Source organism: Furipterus horrens, unplaced genomic scaffold (assembly GCF_987537825.1).
Source record: "Furipterus horrens unplaced genomic scaffold, mFurHor1.1.pri manual_scaffold_5, whole genome shotgun sequence".
In the NCBI taxonomy this organism is placed as follows: domain Eukaryota; kingdom Metazoa; phylum Chordata; class Mammalia; order Chiroptera; family Furipteridae; genus Furipterus; species Furipterus horrens.
Genome location: NW_028327175.1, coordinates 13,526,398 through 13,553,028, shown reverse-complemented (window position 1 = coordinate 13,553,028; position 26,631 = coordinate 13,526,398). Strand labels below are relative to the sequence as shown.

Sequence of the window (26,631 nt, the reverse complement as noted above, 5' to 3'; positions counted from 1 at the left end):
CACAGACCCTGCCGTGCGTGGTTGGGAGGCGGTCCTGGGTGATCAGCGTCCATCTGCCCTGCTCCAGGGCTGGCTCTATAAATGCTCCACAGCACAGCTGACTTTTCTCCTGTTGACTTTGACAACCACAGGAGGGGCTCAGAAACAGGCTGTAGTCCAGACTTCCTTTGCTCGACTCCCCTCCCAGGACAGGAGGGGACATAAGGAAACACAGGAGCCAGGCATCTGTTCTTGGTAGGAGCCCCGACCCCAGCCATCCTGCTTCACATTAGACAGGAATGCTCCACTCCTCAGTTCTCCTACCGCCCTCACCTGGGAAGCAAGGAACAAGCAAAGTCAGGAGAGAGATAGCCAGTGCACAGAGGTCCAGCAGCTGTTCTTCCACCACAGTGGGAAATCGGACAAGAACCTGCTAATCAACAGGGTCTTAATTACTGCGGGGGACAGACAGGCATGGGGAGATGTGGGAAGCAGACAGGCTTGGTTTAAAACTCTGACCGATGTGTGGGGCCACACACACACCCGCTGGGCCCTTAGCCGGCAGGTTGTCTCCCAGGCCTGCTCTGAATCCCACCCTCCGGGGATCTTAAAGATAGAATAGAAATACAAAGTGGCTTTTAAGGAAAAGGGAAGCTGCTCTGTTTTTCTCTGTAAAGCCTCAAATCCTTGTCAGTAAAATGTGAAGAACAGAATGATAAAGTAAGAGGAAGTGCTTTGACCTTGTGTAAAATACCTGGATGTTTCAACCCGGTATTGATCTGCACTTCTCTTTCACTCCCTACCATTTGGGGAAGGGCTGCATACTTTCCTTAAGTACTTCCGCATGTGGAAAGTGGATAAAAACCCTGGCTAATAAAGAAACGAGGGCGATTTTCCACTAGAGAAAACCCCCTCCCTTCCTTCCTCAGATGGAGAGTGTCTGAGTAGTTTCTTCATTCGTTCCGTGGGACCCAGAGTCTCTCTCAAATTACCACTTGGGCATTTACTACAAATATCAAAGACCTGAAGCTTGTGAAACCGTGACAGCAATGAGGTCTTATGAAGTTCCAGAGGGGTCTCAGAGCCAGCTTTGTGACAGGAGGGGCAAGCGGGGGTGGGGGGCTGGGGGGGGCATCTTCTCTTGTCCTGACTGAAAGGGAAAGGGCTACATGTAGGAAAGGTTAAAGAAATGGCACTTCCCCCAACAAACACAAGGGACAGGTCTCAATTTGGCAAGGTGACCAAAAGGAATTAGAGAAGCTCCGCTCTCACACGGCATCTCCCTTGGTGCCCACTCCATGTCTTCTCTGGAAGGAAAAGAAAGCCTCTCTCTCCCCTTTCGAGGTTTAACTGAACTCAGGGCTCTCCCAGCAATAAAACGCAGCTCTCATTCTACACATCCCCACCAAAGGAGACAGGCAGGAATATTTAACTTCAGGGATAAAACACTAACTACTTCCTCGAGTCACACTCTGACAGACCTCCTCCCTCATTTTATTTTTCATCATAGTCTTTTATTACCACTTGAAATTTTAAATATTTTAAATATTGATGTTCTACTACCTCCAACCAAACACACACACACACACACACACAGAATGAGTAGAGGTAATTATCCCACGTTTTATCAACCACACTGAATACAGTATTGCTGGTAAGTTGTGCTTTAATTTCTGCGATCGGATATGATGCAGGGAGATACAGGTATAAACTTCCATTGTACGTCCAGAAGATAAAAAGCACATTTATACAGATTTAGCCCAACAGCTTATTCCATTTAAAAAAAAAAAGCTTTGAATGTAATTAAAGCTAACTTATCTTCAGTGTAAAAACTTGGAGGTATAAACAAACTCAAGATATTATATACAGTAAATTAATGTACATTTCCAAACTTGCACAGTGCAGCATTAAAAAAAAAAAAAGGTCCCATTTCAGCTTTGTTAAGCATACCCCACATTTCAATCTTGAATAAAAATGTCACAATATATAAACCCACTAAGAATTCTGTACACAAATACAAGTTCATAGAAATCTGATTTCAAATATAAATACATAAATTGTCATGACCTTCCATGTTATAACAGCTTATTTTTCTACTGTAGTTTTCTTTAAATCATAGAAAAATATTTCAATGCACATTCAACTGCTATGACAAGGGCCATGACCTTGTATCTTTAAACCATCTTTGTGAAGTGAAAACATCACACTGGGCATTTCTGGAATGAAAATGACTAAGAGGCTAAGGCTGAAGAGGGCACTGTATAAATATTCATGTTACAATGTGGTAACAGAAATAGTTAGCTCCCCAGCATACGTGGGGAACACTGGGGCCGAGAGCGGAGGCGCGCTAGTGCAGGAGGGCCCCCAGATAGCGTGCGAAGGTAGCTAGTGAGACGGTGTATTTTCAAAATCCCCACGGCAAGCCTAACACCAGCCTCCCTGGTGAGAACCTTAAGGCATCTGAGACTGGACGTGCGCTTGGCCCCAGTGCATGAGCCCTACCCTCCCTCCGCCTCTGGTCATCTCAGCTGACGACCCTGGCCCACCCGTGGGTCCCCATGGAGTGGGAGGACAGCAAAGCGGTGTCTGGTATGTATAAGAGACGATTCAGTGCAAACTGAGAAGCTCTTCTTTGTCAATAGTTTCAAAACTTCCTATTAACCTTGAGCAATGAAGTTTTTCTAAACATGTAATATTGATATTGGGATCTATACCAGAGAGCAAATGTATATAAAAGGCAAACATCCCATTTGAAATACTCTAACCTTAGATTCCCACCCCACCCCCCCGCTTCCTTTAGTGGGATATATAGGGTTCCATTGGGAATGAAAAAACTGGTCCTTACAAAGTGTACTTTCCTGCATTTAAAAATATAGATCATTTAGACAGCAGATGCAAGGTTCCCAGACAGAGTTAAGTTTCTTCTATGGCTTTTTAAGTTGCTGAGGTACTATACGATAACCATCCCTTCTGATATCTATGCTTAGCTGCTTCCCTATGAAAGCCACGTTCAAAAGCGATCCTCGTCAGTCTGCCAGGTGACAAGAATGTGGAGGCACACTTGGAGGGGCTGCTGCAGGGGCCACGGCCACCAGGGCTCTGAGGCCTCGGCATGCTGCTAGGAAAGGCAAAGCAACTACAGTGGCACCTCGGTACTCGTCAGCTTCAGGACTCGTCAAACCTGGTACTTGTCCCATTTTGACGAGAAAAAATGTTTCAGCTCTCAGCACTTGCTCGCCACCCATCACACTTGCTAGGTCTGGGATGAGTCAGATGCCACATCGCCAGAGAAGGTGCATCATCACTCGTCACTTGCTCCCCACTGCTCGGAATGAACTCAGGGCGAGTCCTGAGGTGCCACTGTACTTGCAAACACCGAGAGCCTCCAGAGCACAGAAGCTCCTCTGGGCAGACCAAAGAGTCCTCCCATTTAACCAGCATGGTTAGCAGCATGACCCAGGACCATGTGCACCAGAGGGAACAGCATGGAGGAACGTGGTAAGTGGTATGGAGCCAGCAGAGAGACCTGGAGGCATCAGCACATGCAAAAGGGTGATGTGGCTGGCTCGCCCAGCACCCCACACAAAGTGACACAGTCTAAGCAGGATGGGAGACATTGGTGGGATTTCTGCAGCTCTGCTATAGGCAAGCGAGTACAGAAAGGAAAAATGCTGGGGCTTGTTTAGGTACATGCCAGGCATCTCAATACCTCTATCTGAATCTTCCCATTCGCCATACACACATCACATAAAGCTGAACTTGCTCCGAACCGAGATGGGTTAGAGACGGTGACTAGTCCCAGTGACTGGATAAATTATCTTGGCACAGAAAGGATCTGAAGAAAGAACTGAGTCCGAGAATATCTTACTGAAGCCCTTTTTAGTAGTAAACCAGCTACTGCAGAATCTGTGTAATACTTAAGCATCACATAATAGCTGGAATCCTATTATGAGTCAAGTAGTAATTCCTTTCAATTAATAATACTAGCGATATGGTTTTAATTGCATAGTCTTTCAGGACCATTAAAAAAAAACGAGAACCAGCTCTTTTCCGGAAGGCCCAGGTTTCCACCTACAGAGCTTGACCGATAGTCCGTCCACTCTCCCAGCAGCAAGCATTAGCGTTACACACCAGTTCAGAGGTCAACGTGCTGGACTCCCGTTCCGGTCTCCACTGAACAGAGAGGTCAGACATCCCCTAGATCCACGAACTCATCTTCTCGTTTGGCCAGATCTTCTTCATCTCCCAGAGCTTTCCAACCACTGGTGGGCAAGACGGGCTTAGAGGAAGGTCGCTGCAGCAAAGCAAAAGGGAACAAAGACGACAGGCGAACAGAGTTCCTAAGCAGGGAAGGGGCCTCTGCCTGGAGGGCCTCCTGGTGGTGGTGTCCCTCATTGATTTTTTCTTGTAGGCTCTGTACTTCCTCCACCATTTCCAAGAGTTTGCTCATGGTGGCCACCGTGCCACCACCCAGAATTTGGGCCTCTGGAATCCAACGCAAGTAGCGCTGGGCCCAGACTCTGATCTCTGGCCCCTCGATGTGAGGCAACAACAGACCGTGGTAGTCGAGGGGCTTGCTGTGCCAGCTGTCATAGAACTCTCGGAAGTTGTCTTGCAGCTCATCAGAAGAATTAATTAGTTTGCTAATTCTCTTGCCCAAAAGGTTTTTAATTAAATGATCCGTTTCTTCCCTGAAAAATCCTCTTTTGGGAGATGACTTAGACTGGGTGAGAGGCAAAGAAAGCTGTCGTTGATGCTTTGAGAAAAAACACAAATAAAATCTCTGGTTAGCCTGACAGCATAGGTACCGTTGTTCCCAACAAAGAAAGGGGCATAATCATGCATGTAAATGCATCTTCTTTAAAATGCTGTAACACACAGAGAGGGCGGGGCTTCTTGTCTAGTTCAAGATGCAGATGTTAGCTGTACTATGTTTATACAGAAATGGGTGTAACCAGGTACATCCGGAGCCACACAGACAGGCAAGCTGTGGCAGAGGGAAGCCTCCCACTCCCTTCCCCACTGTCACAGGGGCGCCCAAGGGCACTAAGTACTTACAAAGAACAAGTTTAACTTAAGACAGGGTGACAATTTAGGGGAGTTTGGAGGTGATGTCTACTCATCTTCTGTAGGGAAAAAAAAAAGCTTCCTTTTTGAGAATACTGAGCTTCTACAGCATTCTGAACGTCTGTAAGGAAGCAGTACTGAATACCTGAAGATCCCCTCCTTCAGTAAATCACTTTGGAGGTTACCAGGCGTCCAGTGGGAGTTCATGCCTAAGTCAGAAAGGTTTTCTTGGACCACGAGGCAGGTGGGGGCAAAGCAACCTCAGGAACTGATAAACTGGCCAGATGTTCCTGTCTGACAAGCTGCATGGAAGAGATGTGAGAGCTTTTACACGGCTTTTCCTCCTTGGTGATTCCATCTGCAGCCAAAGCAAGGCGCTTTATTTTGGGGTGCTCTGTGAAAGGGCTGTGAAGATGGGCAAACTGGTCAGAGGTTATGAGGGATCTCCAGTGGCCAAAGGAGAAGGTAAAAAAGGTGATGTTTCTCCCCAACTCTTTCACCCCTAAGGTATCTACTTAAAATAAGAATAGACAAAGTCTTATTCTCAGGCTAGACTTATAACAGCTCCCTAACTTATTTCTGCCAGTTGTTCTTCTTTGTAAAAATGTTTTCTTTATTATAAAGGAAATATTTCCTTATTATAGAATATGGAATAACAATTCAAATATAAAGAAGAAAGCAAAATCATCCAGAAAACCCCAACTCAGAGCTGATTAGGATTTTTGACTCTCCAGCCAGGGACAGGGGAGCCGAAGGCAGGAGCCAGCAGCTGTCCCCTCTTCTCCTTGGTGTCCAGGTGGGTCGGAAAGGGCAGAGGAGTAAAAAACGCAGGTGGAACCTAACAGCCACTGAGTGCTGACTGCCACCAGGTTCTGTGCTCAGTGGTTTGTACACATCAGCTTATCCAACCCTCAAAGTCACTATCACCACGCGATCTTACAAATGAGGTGAGTAAGGCACAGAGGTTAAAATAATGAGCTGAGGCCCCAGATACCAGATGCCAAAGGTGGTTTTGCTCACGGACAGCCTAGCTCCAGAGTGTGGGCTCCTAACAGAACTCTACTTGTCTTGAAAGCCCCTTCTCCCCATCGCCTAAGTCAGTGATTTTCAACTTGTGTGCAGCAAGAATTTTTAAAACATGCAGTACCTGACTACTTAGTCAGGGGCACTAATCTCTTTTCCCTAAGACTGTCAAATAAAATAAAATGACAATAGCCAACACAACAAGAGCCATTTGGTTTAAATGAATCAAAATTATACCTATGTTTTTGTCTGACTGACAGAAAACTTATTTTTGGAGTGCCACAGAATTTCTGTGTGCCATGAGATAAAAAAAAAGGTTGGAAATTGCTGTCCATAGTGAACAGAGTGTTGAAGACAAGCCAGGTGGGGACAGCACCACACGCCTGGAGCCTGGTCAAGGGCTGAGGCTGCGGCTGAGGTCACACACCTGCACAGACCCGGCCTCCGGCAGTCACCCACAGAGCAGCACTTCGTGCCCGGCCTCTTCAGCTACAGGCCGCCCACACGCTCAGCAAGGGGCTGCAAGCCTGCCACCTGGTCTCCTAATCCAAAGGCTTCCAAGGTCCCAGTTGCCCCAGCCCCAAGACGACCTTATCTAGTACAATCTGAGACTGGCCAACTCTTTGACTCAATCCTCTCCCACCGGTCAGCTCTAGAGCCCAGGCTATCTGCTGCTACCTAAAAGGAGAAGGGACACTTAGAAAAACTGGACCTGGCCAGAGAAATGCAATCCAGTCTTACAAGGTCTCAGTTTCCTCCAGTGCAAAAATCAGGCTGGGCCTTGCCATCTCTGAGCTCCCTCACCAGCTGGCCTGGGGCCGTTCTGGGATCCCCGCGCGGCGAGCAGAAGTGTGCGTGCAGCCACCAGGGGGCAGAGCACAAGAAGAAAAACGGACCTCTGGCCCACCAGGCCCGCAAGCTCAGGGAGTCCTGGTCCAGCTGGGAGGAAAGAGGTTAAATCTGTGGGGCAACATCACCTGGGGCCTGAGGACCCTCCAAAGGGCAAAGCAGCAGCTCTAAGCTGCTGGCAGCTGGCACCTTCTGTGAATACTGGCTTTGGTTCACCTGGGTCCTCAAGCCTCCAGAATGCAGCCACCTCCCTCACGAGAGCCAGGCAGGCAGGATCAGAAGTACAGCCAGGGAGAAGGCAGTGACAGGCACTCATGTGGGTTTTGCCCTCCTGCTCTCCCCTTTGTGGGGTCTGCACGGGGGGAATTCTGGGCTAGGAGACAGAGCCAGGAAACGGCACGTAAATCATGTATCATCTAGGAACTTCCAGATTACTAACTAGCAAAGTCAGGAACAAACACCTAAATGCAACCCCAATAACTCGACATGTGTGGCTTACGGCACGGGGCCAAACTGGGGCTGTGCCTGTCGTAAACATTGGAACACAGCCGCACCCATTTGCTCATGTACTGTCTGCGGCTGCTTCTGCGCTACGACGATACAGCGGGCAGCTGAGCCAGATACCGCATAGGCGGTGACACGGAAGTTATAGGTGCGCCTCACGCAGAAAGCTCTTGCCACTGAAGACACAAACTGGTACGGCCAGAGTAAAGCCCCCTGTGCTCCACCACCCACGTTCAGGTAGGACCCACGGTTCCACGCAACACAAACATTTCGGCGGCAGCATCCCAGTGACGTGCCGCAAACAGCCGTGTCTCATCAGGACAAAGGCTGATGTGCTGAAAGCAGAGGATTTTCATGGACCCTGACCGTCTGCCCATCACAAATCTCAACTCTGCAGGCTGTTTCCAGAATCCACATGTAACTTATCCTTACATTCATGGGGAGCAGATGAAGGGGGTTAGGTACATGGTCACCTTACCTTGGAACGCATTCCTTTCCGCAGGCCTTTGTCCAGTTTTGACTTCTCCACATACAGAGGGTTTTTGAGCAACGTCTGGGCTTTGGGTTCAAACTGTACAGACCAGTCCCACACGGTGAGCAGACTCAAAGGCTTGCTTTGTGCATCCTGGCCTTCCCTGCCCTGCCAAGACAAGCACAGGTCACGACGGCCTCCAGGAGGGCTGGGGAAAGCAAACACACGCTTCCGAGACAGGCACCGGGAAGGGCGCTGCTGCGCCGCCCTGGGACCGCACATTCACGGCCCTTCACTGTTAAAGGCTTGTTCACTGGGCTTCGGGGGGGGGGGGGGTGCAGGGGAGAAGGACACGTTATTTTCCAGCAGGTTATATGCCAGCCGCGGTCTTGGGCACTTTCACAACAACCTGTGAAGTCACTACTATTTTTGCAATTTCACATTTGAGGAAACTGAGGCTCAGAAAACTGAAGGGAACTGTCTGAGGCCATGAGGCCGGTGGGCAGCAGGGCCGGGGCCTGAAGCCAGGGCCGTGTCACTGAAAGCCCAGGTTCCGGGCTTCCACCTCTCCGTGGGATTTGGCAAACTCCCTCCAGGAAGGCCGGCTCACGCGAGCCCTGAAGCCCACGGGAGGCGGGGCAGAGCACAGGGCTGGTTACATTAAGCCCCGGGCAGCACGGCCTCAGGAGACTGAGGGAAGCACACGCCCAGCCTCCCTGCTCTGCCTCGTCTCCCCGCTCCTCCGAGTAACTCCATGCAGCCGGCCAATGGGAGAGAAGGCATCTGGTCTGACCGTCTTCACAAAGGACACGTTTTAATTCTGTTTAATTCCCCGACTTCAATATTTGCACGCAGAGCCAACATTTACTGTGTGACCAAGGGCGAGTTACTTATCCTGTCTGTGCCTCAGCTCCTCCGGATGACACGACTATAGATCCCCGTGGTGCTGTGAGGGCCTCGTACATTATCAGTGTCCAACCAGTTCCATGTCGACCACCGATCTCAGCGTATCCGACAGCTGAGACACGACTTCTTCAACACACATGTCCCTAAGAGGGGCTCTTACCATGTTCATTTCTTTTTGATGAGGCGAATTGAAGAAGAAGGTGCTAAAGATAGGTATGTACAGGCTATCTGACAAAACAGTCAGGTAAGTCTCTGTGAATTCAAATGCTGGGGGATGCTGGTGCACCAGCTGCCAGACGCAATCTAAGAAAAGCAGGAACACAGGCACCTACGTAAAACAAGAGACACGTTACTGAGCGGGCACTAAGGGTCCAACGCCAGCCGTCCCAAGCACAGGGGCAGCCATCTCGGCAGTCATGGAATAACCGCTGCTGGGCACTGTCGTCTCTGGACACCGCAGCAGACTCTACTCCGTTTCAAGTGACAAATACGCTCAACTGAAATCACATGCTCACGGACTGGTACCAATTTTCAGCACTATCTACCCGTGTAACATTGCAAAGATGATCAGCATTAACAGATGAGCAATTGCAGTTGATTTTGATGACAGGAAACACTAATTTTGAACCCCAATTAAATGAAATGTTATTTCTCCCAAAAGAATTCCATTCTTCTCCTTATTTTATTACAAAAAAACTACATTTGATTATTTTGAATTTTGTTAATATCCCCTTCCCCACTCTCAAAACAAGAGCCCCAAAGAGAGAGGACAGGAGAGAAGGCAGATGCAGCAAAAAGAGTTTCTAATATTTTTTCACAAATGTACTTTTTAACTGCTGGTTCCTTTATTAGCTGAGAGGCAAGCCCTGTCTTAGCAGAGAGTAGTTTCTCAGGGTGCTTTGTCGTTCACAGAGTGTTTATCTGCCGAGCCACCAGAGACCCTGCCGGTGGGTAAGACAGGCCACGTTACAGCCTCTCCCTCACAGAGGCCGGCCGCAGCCTCACGCACAGCTCATAAGAGAGACACAGGTTGGGAATCCAACTCCCGAACCAAAGTCCATGCTGTGTCATTTCTGTCACCAAGTTTTCCTTCAAAACTCTATTATGTCGATGTTGATGCGAAGAAACACTTATATTGCGATTTTATTTCACACCTCATTTTATGCTTAATATCACTAAAGAGAGTAAAAAAGACATGAACCTCACTGTGCAGTCAGGAGAATGGGCTCGGGAAGCATGCGTGGCTTCTCCGAGGGCTGCGTGAATAGCAGGTCAGAAATTTTCTTAAGACTTTTCCCCCATATGATATGATGCCTGTCTGTCCCATTTCTCAGATATAGAAACACACTCTTCCCCACAGTTATCAGCTCTCTCTGCCCATCACATTACTTGAGTCCCATAAGCTTTCATATTAACTTTCCAGAAAAGTAAAGCCCATTCCAAGAATGGAAGACCGTGATTTCCATTCAGCTCAATGAGGTAGAGATGAATACAGATCAGTTCTGAAAGAAGTCTCCCAGGAACACGCCAAGGCTTTACAGGCAGAGCCACAGTTCTCTAGGCCCACAGCATGCATGTCAAGCTATTCAGCACCGCAGACACACATGCTTATTATCTGGGGTAAGAAAAACGACAAGGCACGCTACTAACATACGGTAGCTCTGCAGGTGATTTAATTAAAGAAAATGCCGTTTTCATTTTTCCTGCCACAATCATTAATAATACAGTCAAAGGAGTCTGTACAGCTGTAGCCAGGACAAGCAGAACACCACAATGTGGCGGGCTCATTTTCACTAACCGAACTACAACGCTAATACTCCCGTGCTTGAACTCAGAGGCCCGGGCAGGTCACACAGCCAGAGGCAGAGAGGCCACGTGCACTGCTCATGGATAACCGGTGGCCCTAACATCACCCTATGCTCTATTCTGAAAAGGTTTGTGTGCAAAGGAAAAGTTATTTTCTGTTACGTACTTTATATAGAAAACTTGAATCCTGAATATTCATTTTTTTGCAAAGACTGAGCAAAAGCTATAGGAGTCTCTCTCACTGAGTTAGCTTTTATTTAAGTTTTACAAATCAATATCACTCCCACCATGATATATGTATATACCCCCTTGGTGTATACAATTAAGAAGAGAACACTTGGGACACACTTGCTAATATCTCTTTTCTCTGGGAAGGGTTTCAACACTGTTTAAACATCCAAAGTCATCAAACGGTGAACCGATCACAGCCTTCCCACTGAGCCTGTACAGTACGCACTTTACAAACAGCAACCCTACATCGAAGGCAGGGACTGAGACACTGAAACAGCCGGCGATGAGGACACTCACCTCCTCCTTGTCACTCTGACGGAGATGGTTGCAGCGATCCAGGAAGCAGTGCCCGCCCATGACCCACTCCTTTTGGACGAGGCTCTGGAAACCAGTGCTGGTCCGACAGTGGGGGTCCATCATCACTTGCACCAGGGAGGAGATGAGGCAGCAGAGGTCGGAAGCGTTCTCTTCTGGGAGGGCCCGTGAGCAGTGCCAAGGGGAAGGAGGATATGAGTGTTAAAAACCTACGAAGCACTCACAACTCACAGCTAACAGCAGGGTCACCAGCAGCAAGGGCTGCTATTGACAGTCAGGCTCTAAGCCCCTAGAAACAAGGGCCAACAATAAAAAGGTCACGTTTTCAGACAGAGAGACAAACTCCTTCTAGCCTGCCTGGCAGGGTTCCAGCACACACCGGCACTAAGTACGGATTTGCTCACTGAAGGAATAAATGCAGCACTGAAAACCCACTGTCAGCACGTGGGCGTCCAGACATACCACACAGTGAGGGTGGATCACTGCATAATGGTGACCTGCTGGGCACCGCAGACCAAGGTCAAAACCCTTCGGGCTAGTGTGTCGAAGTCTCCATCCCTGAACTCACTGTTACGAGGCTCAGCTGCCTTGCGGACTCCTCTCAGAACTCTCCCTCCACTCCCTCTGCTCTGGAGAAAGTTAAGTATTTCTGGACTGCACCTAAATGCACCTATTCTCAGCTCCATGACTCTTTCTGTTTCCGTCTAAGGAGCAGAAGGGCCTGCTGCTCGTTGCCTGGCTGAGAGGAAAAGCCCGCTGAGGCCTATTTCCACGTGCCCACCCCGGAGTGCACTGCACACTCCCATCCGCTGACAGCTCCACTGCCATCCTCGTTTCACATTCGTGACTCATAGCAAATGAAAGCATACATCTCCATCCACGCATTTGGCTTGAGAGTTTGTTTTTGTTTTTGTTTAAATATTTTTTAAATTTATTTTTAGAGAGAGGGGAAGGGAGGAAGAAAGAGAGGGAAAGAAACATCAGTCAGTTGTCTCTCACACGCCCCCAACTGGGGACCTGGCCTGCAACCCAGGCATGTGCCCTGACTGGGAATCAAACCAGCGACCTTTTGGTTCGCAGACCGGTGCCCAATCCACTGAGCCACAGCAGCCAGGGCTGACTTTAGAGTTTTAAGATCCTAAAAGTCAGGGTCTAACATCCCCAGAGTTTCCTCTTTACAAAAGGAAGACGTGCGGTTCGAGTTGCTACTTTCAAACGTCCATGAGGATGATGGTGCTGGTACTATTGGGTCAGAGAAACTGAGACTGGCTTGTAAGCAGGGAGGTGTCTACACCGTTCAAACTCTCACTCTGGCCTCAGACCATGAAGCGCTACAGGGCCAGGCTTTTGCTTGTGCTTCTTTTTCTCCTCCGGGAAGCAAGCCTGAACTACCGAGCTTTCATTTTTGACGTTCTAGTGCTATCAGTTTTCAAAATAAGTTTCACCTTTTAAGGGACTCTGCTTTCTTGCCTGTAAAGGATGTTGATAGCACACCCATGGAAATGAGGAAGAGGGGCTAGAAAATGAGATTTCAGACCAGAGACAACTCAGTAGTCCATCTCAGGGCACGTGACATCTCAGCCACATCGGCCAAAGATTTGCACTTCATTTCATGCAACTGTGCGTGTGAGATCAGTGCAGTCTGGGCCGGGGCCCGCCGCCTCTCAGACCCCAATCTTCATCTCTCCTCCTTTTCACCAGTTAGTTCCCTCTCTGTTGTTGCTGATTAGGCCTTTTTCCGTAACATGTTTAGGCCAGCTCTCACATCAGGCTATAAGCCTCTACAAGGCAGAAGTACAGAGCTCTGCACATGGTAGGTGCTCAATAAATGTACTAAAAGCTAAGCCACAGAGGCCACAGGCAGACAGTTTTTCCAGTCTGCCCATAAAGGCAAAACCTCAGCAGCCACAGAGCGTGTCAGAGAAATGAGAAAAGCTCAAGGGCACGAAGGCATGAGACGCTCTACTAAACCTGAAATGCGGGGCTCTCGGAAACCTGAAATGTCCTGGATGGCAGACCTTAGCTCAGACCTGACCAGTTCCGCGATATCTCCGCTGTGTGGCAGCTACACCTGCTTCCACACACTGTGAATGTCTGTGTCCTGGCTTCATATACAGCAGGTTAGGCCCACTGAGGAACAGGAAGTCACGGACCACAGAGTTTCTATGGCAACTGCCCGAGGTTGTTGAACACAACATATAAAAATAACAATTAAACCACACATTGGTCTCTTTCCATAAAAGGGATTAGCAAAGATTGTAACTTTAACCAAGCTGAGTTAATATAAAACCAAATCCAAAACATTAGGAAATGTGAGCTTTGGTAAAGACACCAAACAGTTCCTTCTTGGGCTGCGAACAGATCTGCCACGTTCCAAGTGAAAGTACTTTAAATCTGTAACACTGAAATCCAACACAAAGGGCTCCGAGGTCAGAGCAAGAGAGACGGGGAAGGATGTCTACACTAGTTCACCCCCAGTTCAAGACAATTCCAATCACACAGAGCTGTATCTGCAGAACTCAGTCTCCAACAAAGGACAACGGAAACCACACTTTGTCCTTATATATTACCTAAAAGAAGAACGTTCATATTTTGTGCTTCTAGACATTCTATAATCTCGATTGCTTTTTTCAGGCAACGTCTATAAATGGAAAAGAGACAAGAAAAAAGGGCATCAGTTCTTGAGCTTGGTATTGAAACAATAAGAAATTCAGAAGATAGTCTGACTTGATCTTCAGTTTTCTACTTTATTTTTGCTAAAAGCCTCCAAAAGAAACAAATTACCATTTATACTATTCAGATACTGCACGACACTCATTTGTCTATTAGAAACTTAAAGTTTTCAGAAAGGAATCCCAAAAATGATGTAAAAATGCTCCTAGATGATTCCCAAACTGGAAATTCTTAGTGAGAACTCAGACCTGAGTCTAGTGGTACGTCCTAGTGAGACCCATAAAGGCCCACACCTGGCGAGTGTGCTGCATGTCCATATTGCTTAACTCAAGGTCACCTTGAATTTGGTCAGTGTGGCCGAAAAGGCCCAATGTGCCCAGAAACCCTTTGCGTGTCTAGAAGCACTGTTCCTTCTGAGCTGCAGCCACTGCTGGCAGCTTTGCCTTACACGAGGGCCTCACACGTGCTGCTCCCTGCCTACGCTGCCGCCTCCCCAGCCCCCAACTCTTCACCTGGTGAAGGGCCTTCAGCCTTCTCTCTGCCTCACAAAAGAAAGGTTCTTCTATGACACTTATCACTGTGTGCAATAATATATCCAGACTATGAGCCCTGCAGCAAGCTCTTTAAAACACATTTATTAGTAAGTGTGGAGGGCTGAGGCTTTTCCCCAACATACGGATGGTATAGCAGAGGAAATGCCAGGCTAGGTACAAGGTAGAATTCCGCACTTTCCTCAAATTTACCCCCAGATCGAAGCTATTCTCTCACCCCAATCATCATTTTGTTCTGTGCCTCCCATCTTTGCCCTCTCCGCTATTTACTGGCAACAGAGAGGAGCTATCCAAAATATGAAGTATGAAAGCGAATATAACTCTGTTCTCTGGGAAACTCAACCTAATTCTAAAACCCTAAATAACAAAATGACATTAATCACGATTTTTAAAAAATTTTAATAGGTAATATACGTAAAAGACACCGAATTCTTCTAAAAAGGTATTGAGTACAAAATCCGTATCCCGCCGCAACGCCGCCCTGATTCCTCCCTGGAGGCCAGCACGGCTGCCTCCTCCGGCAGAGTCCCGGGTTGCCTCGCCCCTTTCCCGTTCCTCTCAATGCCTGATCTAGTCTAGAATAGATCTCCTGGTGCGCAGGTGACTTGTCTGTAAACTCTGAACAAATGTACATACACATAGTAAATAACTAACGTAAAATCATGAGCCTTGAATAGAACATGTGATCTAAGAATGTTTAACTTTGAAATATAAAACACTTAGATTATCTGTCAATTTGCTTTGCCAGTTTGAATTAGAGGAGTATAACATTCACGAGAAAACAATGGCTGGAAATACCTGATTATGTCAAGCCAGCTGCTACTTTCCAACACAGAAAACCATTTTATATCTGTGTCCCAAAATTCGGTACTGTTATCTGAAAAGAAAAAGAAAAAAAGAGTAAAGAAGTCAGGTGGATCGCTCACATGCCTGCTACAAAAGTCCTGTTACTCAATCAGGCTGTCCAAGTGCGAATCCAGACACAAGTCTCCATTTTAAGTAAAGGGTACTTCAAAACATCAGCTGAAATGGTGCTTGAACTGTGAATCCCTGAAAGGCTGTGCAGTTAATAACAGGTTTTTTATTGCTCAAATAAAAAGTGCCTCCAATATGGACAAAGAGCCACAGTCCACCTGGTACAGAGAGCCCTGCATGTTACAGAAGCCTACGACTTCCACATTGCAAATTCAAATCAAAAGCAGATACCCCTGCAGGTCCTGAATGATGAAAGCAAAAGTGGGGAATCACAGCTCTATCTCAACTACTGATATTTCTCACTGACTTTGCCAGGTCCCTACTTTTTACAAATCTATTTTATAACACGCATCACAACGTCTTTTAGTTAGCGGTGCCCACGTCTGTTTCCCTTGGAGTCATATTCATTTTTATTTCCAGTGCCTCACCTAGTTAGTACACATGATGGAACTTCAGCAAATGTCAGCTGAATAAATGAATGAATCCTAAATTAGTTAGGCTTTGCTAGGCCAAAAGGTCCAAGTTTGGAAAAGTTACCTGTAAGTGTGACAAATCTCAGAGGGCAAAGACTCATTCAAGAATGAAAAGAATTAATAGCCAACTGAGCTTGGCAGCTTAGGCAGGGAAGTAGGGGTGGCTGGGATGGACATATTTCATTTCCTACTTTGTACATTTCTGATTAATTGAAAATTTTTACATTGATATAGATATATTACACACACACACACACACACAGAGATACATAAGTGTGTGTATTCAATCAGGAAAAAAAGTAAAATATTTCCACTTGGGTGGGGGCAGCCCATTCAATAAGGCACTAAAGAAGACAAGCAGATGACTCCCTTGGGACATCACTGCAGGCAGGCACTGCACAGGTCCGCAATGTTCACCATGGGCAACGGGTGTGCTAAGGGAAGGAGAGGAGAGGACTGGTGGCTCTGTGTTCACTGCCATGAGAAGGAGCGGAGGGGAAAGCCTGAAGGGCAGTGGAGGGGGAGCCGGCAATGGGCCGGCCCTCGGCTGCCAGCCCTGTACTCCATGACATAGGCCCTCGTGGCCATGAACCTCTACACTCTGCCATAAGGAACCCAGGGAAGGGCACCAGCTTCCACCTGACCCACACGGTACATCCTTCCCCACGTAACAGCAGGTTTTGCTCAGCCTTCTTCTCACCTATCAGAAACAGCTGCTTAAATTTAGAGTATGCCGTCTGGATGTCCTGCAGGGACACGAAGTTGCTTGACAGGTCTTCAGTTCTGACGATTTCATAGGGTGGCCTGTGGATGATCCTGTAAATTCTAGGTATCAAAAAGTAACGAGAGATTAAAGGGCTGGCATGAACGAGAAACAGCTTATTCCTCCTGAGCACTTACTGCACGGCAAGGTCTGTGTGACGGGCTTTGGCAGTGTCCCCCCACTTAGCCCTCACCAACGGGGTAAGCACCACAGGACGGCCAGTGCCAGTCAGCGCGGTGGGAATGGAGGTGTGCTGAGCGCACTTCCTGGCCCACGCTCATGCAAGTTACCCACTGATCGAGCCATGATTTCAACTAAGGCCATGGAACTCCAAAGCCTGTACCTTTTCTGTTTTTAATTCATGTATTTTGAGGCTTTTTAAACTTTTTATTTTGAAAATTTTCAAAAATGCGGAAAAATAGAAAAGAAAGGCACAGTGACATGTACCATGGCCTAGATTTGACAACTGTTAACATTAGAGACACGATGCCACTTCCCCCTCAATGCTTCAGCGTGCATCTCTAAAAACAGTGCAGCAGACATTCTTAGTGACGGTGTCATATTCCTTTTGAAGTAACTGGAAACAATCACTCGAAGTTGCATCCCAAGCACTAAGCTACTAGAGGTGAATAGAAATGGACATACTACCAAGAACTATTCCCTGCTTCTTGAAAATTAAGAACAAGCTGAACAATAACAAAATGTCAACAGTACTGACCCATCCAAGAAGCTCTTTTGGATTTGTAAAACGTTATCATCTTGTTCTTTGGGTAGGGCTGACATTTTCAAAAGGGCACATCCATTGTGGTAGGACCAACACCATATCTGCAGAGAGAAATAAAGGTTTTCCAAATATAACATACACAAGCCAATAGGGAATAGGTAAGTTTAGCATTTAAATTCATACAGGAAAATTTTTTAAGTTCAATATGAAATGGCTAGATATGTTCAACTTCGCTAAGCTGAGGAATAGTTACAATGAAATTAATTTAGTCTTAAAAAACAAAACAGGTCTAGGTAGACACACTCAGACTTGCTTATGGCCCAACATACACCTTTTGGCGCGGCTTTGGTGTCAGAACCCAGATGAAGATAATATTGTCACTGTTATTGGAATAGTGGCTATCACTGGAGTACAGCTTACCATGTCATTTTACACAGATTAACTCATTTAATTCTCACTCTGTGGGAGGCATGATTATCCCCATTAACAACAAGAAACTGAGGCTTAGAGAGACCAAGTAGCTTCCCAAAGTTGCAAAGAGAGCCACAGCAGCCTGACTGTAAAGGGCGCGTTCAACCTGGATGGCAAAAATGGGGTAGCTCCTGTCACTAGAGAAAGTTCACTCTAGAAAGAGTGGGAAGTTGGCCATTCAACATACACTGACAGGAGACTCGTATGTGCAAGGCACTGAATTAGGTTGTGAGAGGCAGTAAAGAGGACTAAGGTCCTGGATCTACCTTCAAGGAGCTTACACTCTAAAAAGGAAAAGAAGTTTGCCAATCAAATGAAGTAGAATTTCAAGGAACAGAGAGAGGTGCAAAAGAGGAAGAAATCATATGAATAGTCATAAGTGACAGTGGGCATTTTCATGTTTGTTTGCTCTGTTTTGCAGACAAAAAGATCAGAACAGACCTTGGGGCAAAGTAACCTGCCCAGGAGAGCCTGGAATGGAGGAGAGGGCGAGGCTGGTTGGGGCAGGTGAGTCCATTTACGGACTTTGTGCCCGGTATACAGGCCTGGCTAAGGGTTTGAGAGTGGCTGAGGTCCAGCCCCCACCCTGCTGACCAAGCCATCGGGGCCCTGGTTCAAAGGTAAACGTACAGGACTTCAGCAGCCCAGAGGGGGCACCTTGTTGCCATTCTGCAATGTATAAACCATACCTTGGACATGTTAGCAGCAGCCGAGGCCGAGAGACTAGAGGTCAGCATGATCCAGGAGATACTGCACTATACTCAGAAAGTCTAATAGAGGAACCAGTCTGGGTTCCAGAGGGAAGTGATATAATCAGCGTTGGGTATGTAGGGTGTCTAGTGCCAGTAGGACATTATGTGACATTATTAAGGAGGCACCTAAGATGAAGGTTCTGAGCCCAGGAATGGAAGGCAGGACTGGAGCTCTGGACACGGGAACTGACTTCCAGCTGACGTGGAAGAGCCGTGAGCCCACCCAGGAAGCAAGGGCAAAGGGACACAAAACTGCGAAAAAGCACTGGGTCCCCTGAGGGGCGAGCAGTACTTTGACTCCTTAAGACTCACAATGAGGCGGAAGTGGTAGAACACTGAGACAATTCAAAGGGCCCTGTGCTCTCCTCCCGCTCCCTTTCCCAGTGCTATGTGAAGCACTGTGCAGAGGCTGCCAGTTTTTAGTTCCCTGCCAAAGGCGGCAATACCCTGAATGCCCAAGCAGTCCTGCACCCCTAATTGGCACAGCTCGTTCTGAAAAAGGGGGAGACACTCCACCATGACTGGATGACAGGTTCTAGGCAACTGAGCAATTTTAATCCTTTTTATCTCCTTTCCTGGAGCAGAAAGGGTGGCCCTTGGTGGTATTCAGCCGTAACTCATTTTTTATTTGAGGCACAACCGTAACTCTCTCAGCTCAGCTGAGGAGCTAAGGGGCAATTCCCTGACTATCCTCCATTTAAAACAAGTAGAAAACATCGAAGTTCTTGGTCAGAGAGAGGTTTCTCACAGGAATTTGGCAAAAAGCACGCGTTCTCTCCTATTGCAATAGGGACTATTTCTGTCTGGGAGAGGGCCACAGGGTTCTTAGTATGAATGACTTGACGAAGGGTAAGAATCATAGTTTGCTAATCCCGTTTATCTAAAACAGGAAGAGGGAAATTATTCATTATTTCATGTATCTTACAGTGTCCCTCCTCTCTTAAAAGAGCCAAAGACAGAGTTTTAGAGGAACATGCACAACTGGGGGCCAGAAAGCAGCGTAAGTAAGGAAAGGAACCATTACGGAGGTAAGAGGACCAAGACAGTGCCGGGCTTCTAAGGCCCAGACAGGACTTCAAAAGGCAAAAGGGGTGTGTCGGTGTCAAAACTGGAGGGCCCTGGCTGCTGTGGCTCAGTGGATTGAGCACTGGCCTGAGAGCCAAGTGTCGCTGGTTCAATTCCCAGTCAGGGCACATGACTAGGTTGCACGTCAGGTCCCCAGTTGGGGGCGCGAGTGAGAGGCAACCACACAGTGATGAAAAAAAAACAAAACTGGAGGGACGGCACAGGGCACCGGGGCCGCGCAGGCTCAGTGCCTCCTGGAGCGCCAGTCGGCAGAATGAGGGCAGCGGGGAGGCAAGGAGAGAAAATGAGTTCAGACTCTTTACATAGGTTTGGCAGCACAAGGAAGGAGAACGAGACAGTAGCTTGACTCCTGAGGAAGGGCTTCTTCGGGTTAGGGGGCAGCTGAGGACGCCTTTAAGGAGGGAGGACTGCGGAAAGGTACACCTATGACAGGAAGACTGCGGAAGCAGGTTCCAGACAGAGCAAGGGCCCTCGCAAGGCATTTGGATTCCAGATGCAGGAAAAAGGAGCACAGAGAAGACCAGGAGGTGGAAAAGGAGGAAGTTGAGGGGCATCCTGTAATTGCTAAAATCCCACTAAAGGAATGGGAAGGATAGTCTCTGAGAGTGAAGAGTTCAGAATAGCATCACAAACTTAAAGAGAATGAGAAATGCTTACAGCAGCCCCAGGGAAGAATGATGCAGGCACCAGGAGTTCCACAACTGGCTAGACAGCTGGGAAGAGCAAGGACCCAGCCAAGGCCAGGCAGCAGTTTCCATAGATTCCATTACGTACGCTGTGCTGTTTGGTGTAAATAATCTACAGCCATGTTAAGAAAGGAAGGAAGGGAGGGAGGGAGGGAGGAAAAAAAGTAAATACTCTGGGTTGGAAAGCCGAAGATTCCAGAAAAGCAGCAAAAGTATGACTGGAATTACAAATGATGGAGGCTTCCCTGAAGAGGAAGCGAAGGCAGAAAAGAAGACGAGGTGAAAAAGCATGGAGATAAGGAATGTTCTGGAACTACTAGTTGCACAAGATTGTGAATATACTAAACCTCACTAGTGGTAAATTTTATGCTATTTGTATTGGAAATTCTGTGTTCCCTGAATAAATGTATAAAGTCTATCTTGTATAATATTTTTCTGCTGTTTATTCACGTAAACTCCACTAATGACTTTCAGGACACAGAGTTAAGGCCAGCGACCTGACACAGTGAGAACACCTTCCTAGTTTCTATCAGTTACGCTGCCTGCCAGCTCCTCACTCAGGGCTGAGAACGTTTTCTGCTTCTCAGCCCAAGGCCTGGTTAGAACACAGAACACCAAGATTCCAGACAATGCCGGACAGAGCAGCAGCCTAGTCCCACGTGCATAGACAACTCATCTTTGTCTCTTCCCACAGAGCACACCCTCTTTTCCTAGATGCACCTACGAAAGGCTGAAGGATGAAGACCCCCAGTTTCATTCTTCTACTACAGTGATTCTCAAAATGCAGTCTGCTGACCCAAGATCCTTTCAGGTGTCCTGAGGAGATTACTGAGATGCAACCTGCCCTTTCCGCTGCGTTGGCATTTGCCCTGCCGGTGGTGGCACGGCCGGCGGTTCAGCACCAGCAAGGCACTGCCACCAAGCGGCACTGCGCACCTGGAGTTCTCCCCCACCACCCACTCACAGAAAACGCACTCGGCTTCACTGGACGATGTCCTTGATGAGGGACTAAGAATTATTAATTTTATTAACCTTGACAATTACATGTATTTTATATTCTGTGTGATGAAATGGAAGGAAAGCACGAAGTACATACAACGTTTGTCTAAAGGAAAAAGAGCTTATGGAACTGAGGTGAGAACTGAGCTCATTGTTTTTCTTCATGGAATTGACAGAATGAGTGATTGATAGACAAATTATGGGTGTTCAGACTTTGGTAACTGGCAGCCATTCTTTAAAAAATAAAAAAGAATGAGTGAACCTATCACTTCAAGAAAAACAACTGACAAATTGTCACCAATGATAAAAATTTAATTTCCAAGTAAAAATTAGAATTTTGGAAAACTAGTCTCTGCCTTTTTGGCTGGATAGCTTTCCAATATTTAAAGATTTTGCTGATGAGACAGTGATATAAATGAATGTGATTTTCACATTACATAAGGAAATGTCAATATCTGGACAATCTGTATTACCTAGTGAACCGGTATTTTCCAGATGATCAATGTATTATGTTATAAAATCATGCATGTTTTAAGATCCAGATAAAGTACAAGATGGATTTTAACTTAGCAGAGAATGAAGTTTGTTGATTGTTTTCAGGTTCCTAACTGCAATTAACCTTTATGAAACTACTACTGATCAATTTTTTGGTGTACCATTAAAGAATAATATTCTCAATTATTGGGAAAGGCTATTATATTAAATAGTCCTTCTTTTCCCAAGTACATAGCTGTTAGGCTGGACTTTTCGCTATGTACTTCGTCCAAAGCCTACCATACCATAGCAGACTAGTGGAAAGAAGCATATAAAAGAATCCAGCTGTCTTCTATTTTCAAAAATGTAAAACAGGGCTAGTCTTCTCTTATTTAAAACTTTGGACAACATAGTTAGTTTTCATAGAAATATGTTATTTACATTATCAGGTTATGAGTTTATCACTAAAATAATTTTTTAATGTTTCAGTTTTAATTTTTAATATGGCAAATATCAATAGATACAACCACATAAACAAAAACTCTTTGGGATCCTCAATCATTTTTAAGAGTGTTCAACGTCCTGAGACCGGGAAGTTTGAGAACTACTACTCTAAATTAAAGGTTACAAACCGGTGGGACATGAGCCAACTTGTGCCCAAAGACATGTTTTTTAAACCTTTGAATCCAATGTACATATTTAGAAATCAAAAAAGCTCACATAAAAGTCTGTATCTGAGGTTGCCCCTGAGAAGCCCGGGCACCTGGCAGGACCAGGCCCATATTCCCACACAGCACACCTGCTGGCCCACAGGAGCAGCCGCCAGGGTTCACTGCCAGGGCCCCGCTCACTACTCACCCAGCCCGCACATGCTCCTGGGCTGGTGACCCCTGTGTTCACATCTCACCTCCTGTACAGGGGTGACCTTCCTGGTGAAACAGTCATGTGCACAGCGTAGCATTTATTTGTAATTCTCATTCCTCACTAAGTTCTTGCAGGCTTGGCAACTCCCAACCACCCATTAGAAACTAGAGTAACTGCCAGAGTCTGGCTTTCTTTGATCAGTGACACACTGAATATGGCTCCCATCCCAGTCTATTCTGTGCAACTAAGTAAGCTCTTTCTGTTGTCTCTGGGGAAAACCATGGCCACACCCGTCGTTTTAATTGTGCAGGCCAAAAAGAATCTTAACCCCTACTAAACTCTCAGAGGGGTCGGCTCAGCCTCAACGTCATTTAAGTGTGAAATCAGGCTGGCTCTCAACACCAGACAGATCTGTAATCTTCTTACAGTTTTTAAAGATGTCTCTGCTGAGAACTCCATTGCATCTGTGAAGTTTAGAACCCTATCCCTGGGAGCCTCGTGTTTAAGAGACTCCTCTAGGGAGTCCCTAAGATATTTTTGGCTCACTCTTGGACTAAGGACAAACTCTTTAGTACCAAAGCCAAGGGCTTAAGTAGAACAATTTGCCAAGATAGGCCGATGAGCAGCTCATGGCTGTTAGGGTTTCCAGATGCACTTACTGGTATGCCATGTCCCTGAAAGCGTGACACGGTCTCTTCAGGAAGAGGGGTGGGGACAACAAAGTATGCTGGCAACCTAGAAAAAAGAGATGTCATCAGTTTTAGTACTAGAGCTAATTCACTAAATATGAAAGCTCAACTTTTATGAACACAGGAAGCTAAGCAGATGGTAGGAAATTGACCACATTTTCCTGTTAAGAACCAGCACAGATGAACTTTCTCCAGCCAAATCAGTTGAGAATCTGAGTTCAAATTCTAGCTCTGCCTCTGATTCTGGTAAGTACAGATAAATTTCTCCACCTCTCTGGGTCAGTTCTCTCATCCATAGAATGAGGGTATTGGAATATGTGATATCTAAAAGTACATGAATTCCAAAACTGGGAGTGATCTTTCTCATCATATATAGTGACAATACAAGCACTTGTGTTGCTGTCAGACTAATATGACTACTGCCCATTTAATCAAGTGTTCTAACAGCACGTGTTTCTATTGAATATATGTCAGATTCTGTTCTCATTACTTAACAAGAACTATTCATTTAATCTTCCCAACATCACTATGCAGCATGTACTATTATAATTTCCATTTGACAGATAAGAAACTGAGACACAGCGTTACTAAGGCCTTTCCCATGTTACGTAACTAGTAGGCATTAGTGAGGCTGGGACCTAATGCCAAGCAGTATGACTTCAGTCTCTACATGAGAAAATTTAGGTTCTAAAAATAAGAAACCTGTTAAGAAGGGACGTGGGAAAGATGGATTTTCAGAGCTGCAGAGATCAGAGGTACACGAGGACACTACCTCCTCCTCTAGTTAGCAGATGCAGGTTTCTTTTAATAAGAAGGTCGCCTAAGTTTTATCGCTGTAGAGCTGGGAAGATGTGTCACTCAAAGAGCCTGAAATAAAGCCTCAGGAGAGATAAGAAGGTTCCTATGGTGTAAAAACTACAATGAAACTAATCAGATGGTGTTTGTATGCTGCATGTGTGAAGTAACCTTCTTAAGTTTAATATTAGGTCATGGGAAAGATTAATTTTCCAAGTTTAAAAGATCCGAATTTGAATGTGATCACGCCACTGGATCAAATCAATTCACAGAAGATGCAGCAACACTTTAAACATCACCATGGGGGTGTGCTCATCAAAATCCAGACTGTGGGAAACTCTCAGACAAATGGCCTGGTTTCTTCAAACAAATTATAAGAAAATGATGGTGAATGAACCTATAGATTGAGACATCAAAAACCTACCAATTGCAAAACAGCAATCTCACTGAATCCTGATTAATGATAAAACAAATAAAAAGATGAAAGATAAACTTTTAAAATTTATAAAACAATGGGGAAAATTTGAATACTGCGTATGAATGATATTAAGGAGCTAATATTAAATTTGAAAGTTTTGATAATGGTTTTATGGTTGTGCTTATAAAAGAGTCCTTGCCCCAACCAGTGTGGCTCAGTTGGTTGGATATTGTCCCGCAAAGCAAAAGGTCACCAGCTCAATTCCAGGTCAGGGCACATGCCTGGATTGCGGGTTAGGTCCCCTGTTGGGATGCATATGAGAGGCAGCAGATCAATGTTTCTCTCTCACATTGATGCTTCTCTTGCTCTCTTTCTCCCTCCATTCCCCTCTCGCTAAAAACTAAATAAAATCTTAAAAATAAATAAGTAAAGTCATTAATTCTCAGAGATGTATAATGAAATATTTATGAATGAAATGTGATGAGTTCTGGGTTTTATTGAAAAGCAATCCAGGGAGGCATATAGCAAACAGAATGAGCCATCAGTTAGTAACTGTTGAAGCTAAGAGATGGAGAAAAGGGAATTCATCATATTCACTTTTCTTTTACGCTGCTTGCAATTTTCCATGAGAAATACCTTAAAGGTAATTAAAAAGAAAAAAGCTCCCATTATATTGTGATGTAAAACTAGGTTTGGGAACCACTGGTCAAGGCTAAGATACCTCAGACCTTCAAAACGCAGAAGTAGTATTTGGCGTTTAGGTTTTGAAGTGCTTAGGGTATTTCCTCCTGAGTGCGTGGGCGGTAAGACATCCCTCAGATGTCGCTATCACTGAAGTAAGAACTTCTTCACACATCAATGGCTGTCAAACTCAGGCTGCCCAATATCACAGCGTAAGATGAAAAATCCTTCATGTCCAGGCTCCATCCCAGAACTATTATCTATCAGAAGCTTCAAAGTTCTCCAGATATGCAATCAAGATGAAAGCTGTCATTCTAGAAGATCCTGCCACTCAAAGTATGCAACGGCATTACCTTGATGCTTATAAGGAAAGCAATTCTCAAGCTCAAGCCCAGACCTACAGAATCAGGGTCTGCATTTTAATAGGCTCGCAGGAGACTTAGCTGGACAAGACACTGTGAGAAGAAGCAGTGCTCTAGATGGCCGCCTACAGACAGATCACTGTCTCTCCACTTTACAGGAGAGGCGCCCATGGGGTTTGTTTAAACCAGATTTCTAGCTCCTTCAGAGGCTCGTTCAACCAAACCAGGGTGGGGCCTTATTGCTTTAAAGTATCCTCATGTCTTATAGTGTGGGTTAACTAGTTAATTTATATCTTTCACTGAAGGGAGGAAGAAACTGTCAGGATCAAGTAGATTAGCATATATACCAGTCACTCAAGAAAGAAGGTTGGGAGCATTTTTTCAATCCGTTGATATTTTGCTTTCCGGCGATTGTTGTCAGTTTGGCTCAAATAAACTCATACAAATTTTTTTAAAGAAAGGAAGGAAGGAAGGAAGGAAGGAAGGAAGGAAGGAAGGATGGAAGGAAGGAAGGAACGAATGAACGAACGAAGGAAGGAAGGCAGGCATGCAGCCCAGAGATGGACAGCTCTGCACCAGTGAAGGGGCTGGAGATGTCCTGTCCTATCCCACTGAACTACAGGAGCCTCTATGGAGTCTCTGCGATGAGACTCCCAATGCCAACAAGCAAGTAACCCTCCCTCCTGGGACAGCAGTCCTTTTAGTTATTAGGGTGAGTTTAGAATAGAAATTAAACAGCTCCTTCAAATACAGGATGACTTGATTCAAGGGAAGTGGTATGATCTGCTCAGGCACAGCCTTAGTTAGGGTGAGGGAACCCCCAGAGCAACAAGAGCAGAGTAGCAACGCCTTCCTATGACAGCATCAGTCTACTGATAGGTTCCTCTGTTATACATATCCTACAGAGTTAAGGCCTGCTGATACCTTCCTAGGGAGGTAGGACAAGTGAAAAGTGTTCCAGGAGAAGGAATAGACTGTGGGACTGGAATAGCCAGCTCTCACCTTAGAGGAAGGTGACATAGACACTCTTATCCAAACTGATT

The 26,631-nt window shown here is 46.0% G+C and overlaps 1 protein-coding gene across 1 annotated transcript in view; it reads right to left on the bottom strand.

Moving 5' to 3' along the window:
- Positions 1-1,627: 1,627 nt before the first annotated feature.
- MTMR12 (myotubularin related protein 12) overlaps positions 1,628-26,631 on the bottom strand; it is a 59,334-nt gene continuing 34,330 nt past the window's right edge. Inside the window, exons 8-16 of the mRNA XM_090276195.1 lie at positions 23,303-23,378; positions 17,306-17,412; positions 16,525-16,649; positions 15,175-15,253; positions 13,723-13,793; positions 11,135-11,307; positions 8,961-9,128; positions 7,901-8,062; positions 1,628-4,735 (exon numbers count right to left, since the gene is read on the bottom strand). Coding sequence (XP_090132321.1) covers positions 4,166-4,735; positions 7,901-8,062; positions 8,961-9,128; positions 11,135-11,307; positions 13,723-13,793; positions 15,175-15,253; positions 16,525-16,649; positions 17,306-17,412; positions 23,303-23,378 — 1,531 coding nt within the window. The 3' untranslated portion in view covers positions 1,628-4,165. The remainder of the gene's footprint in view (positions 4,736-7,900; positions 8,063-8,960; positions 9,129-11,134; positions 11,308-13,722; positions 13,794-15,174; positions 15,254-16,524; positions 16,650-17,305; positions 17,413-23,302; positions 23,379-26,631) is intronic.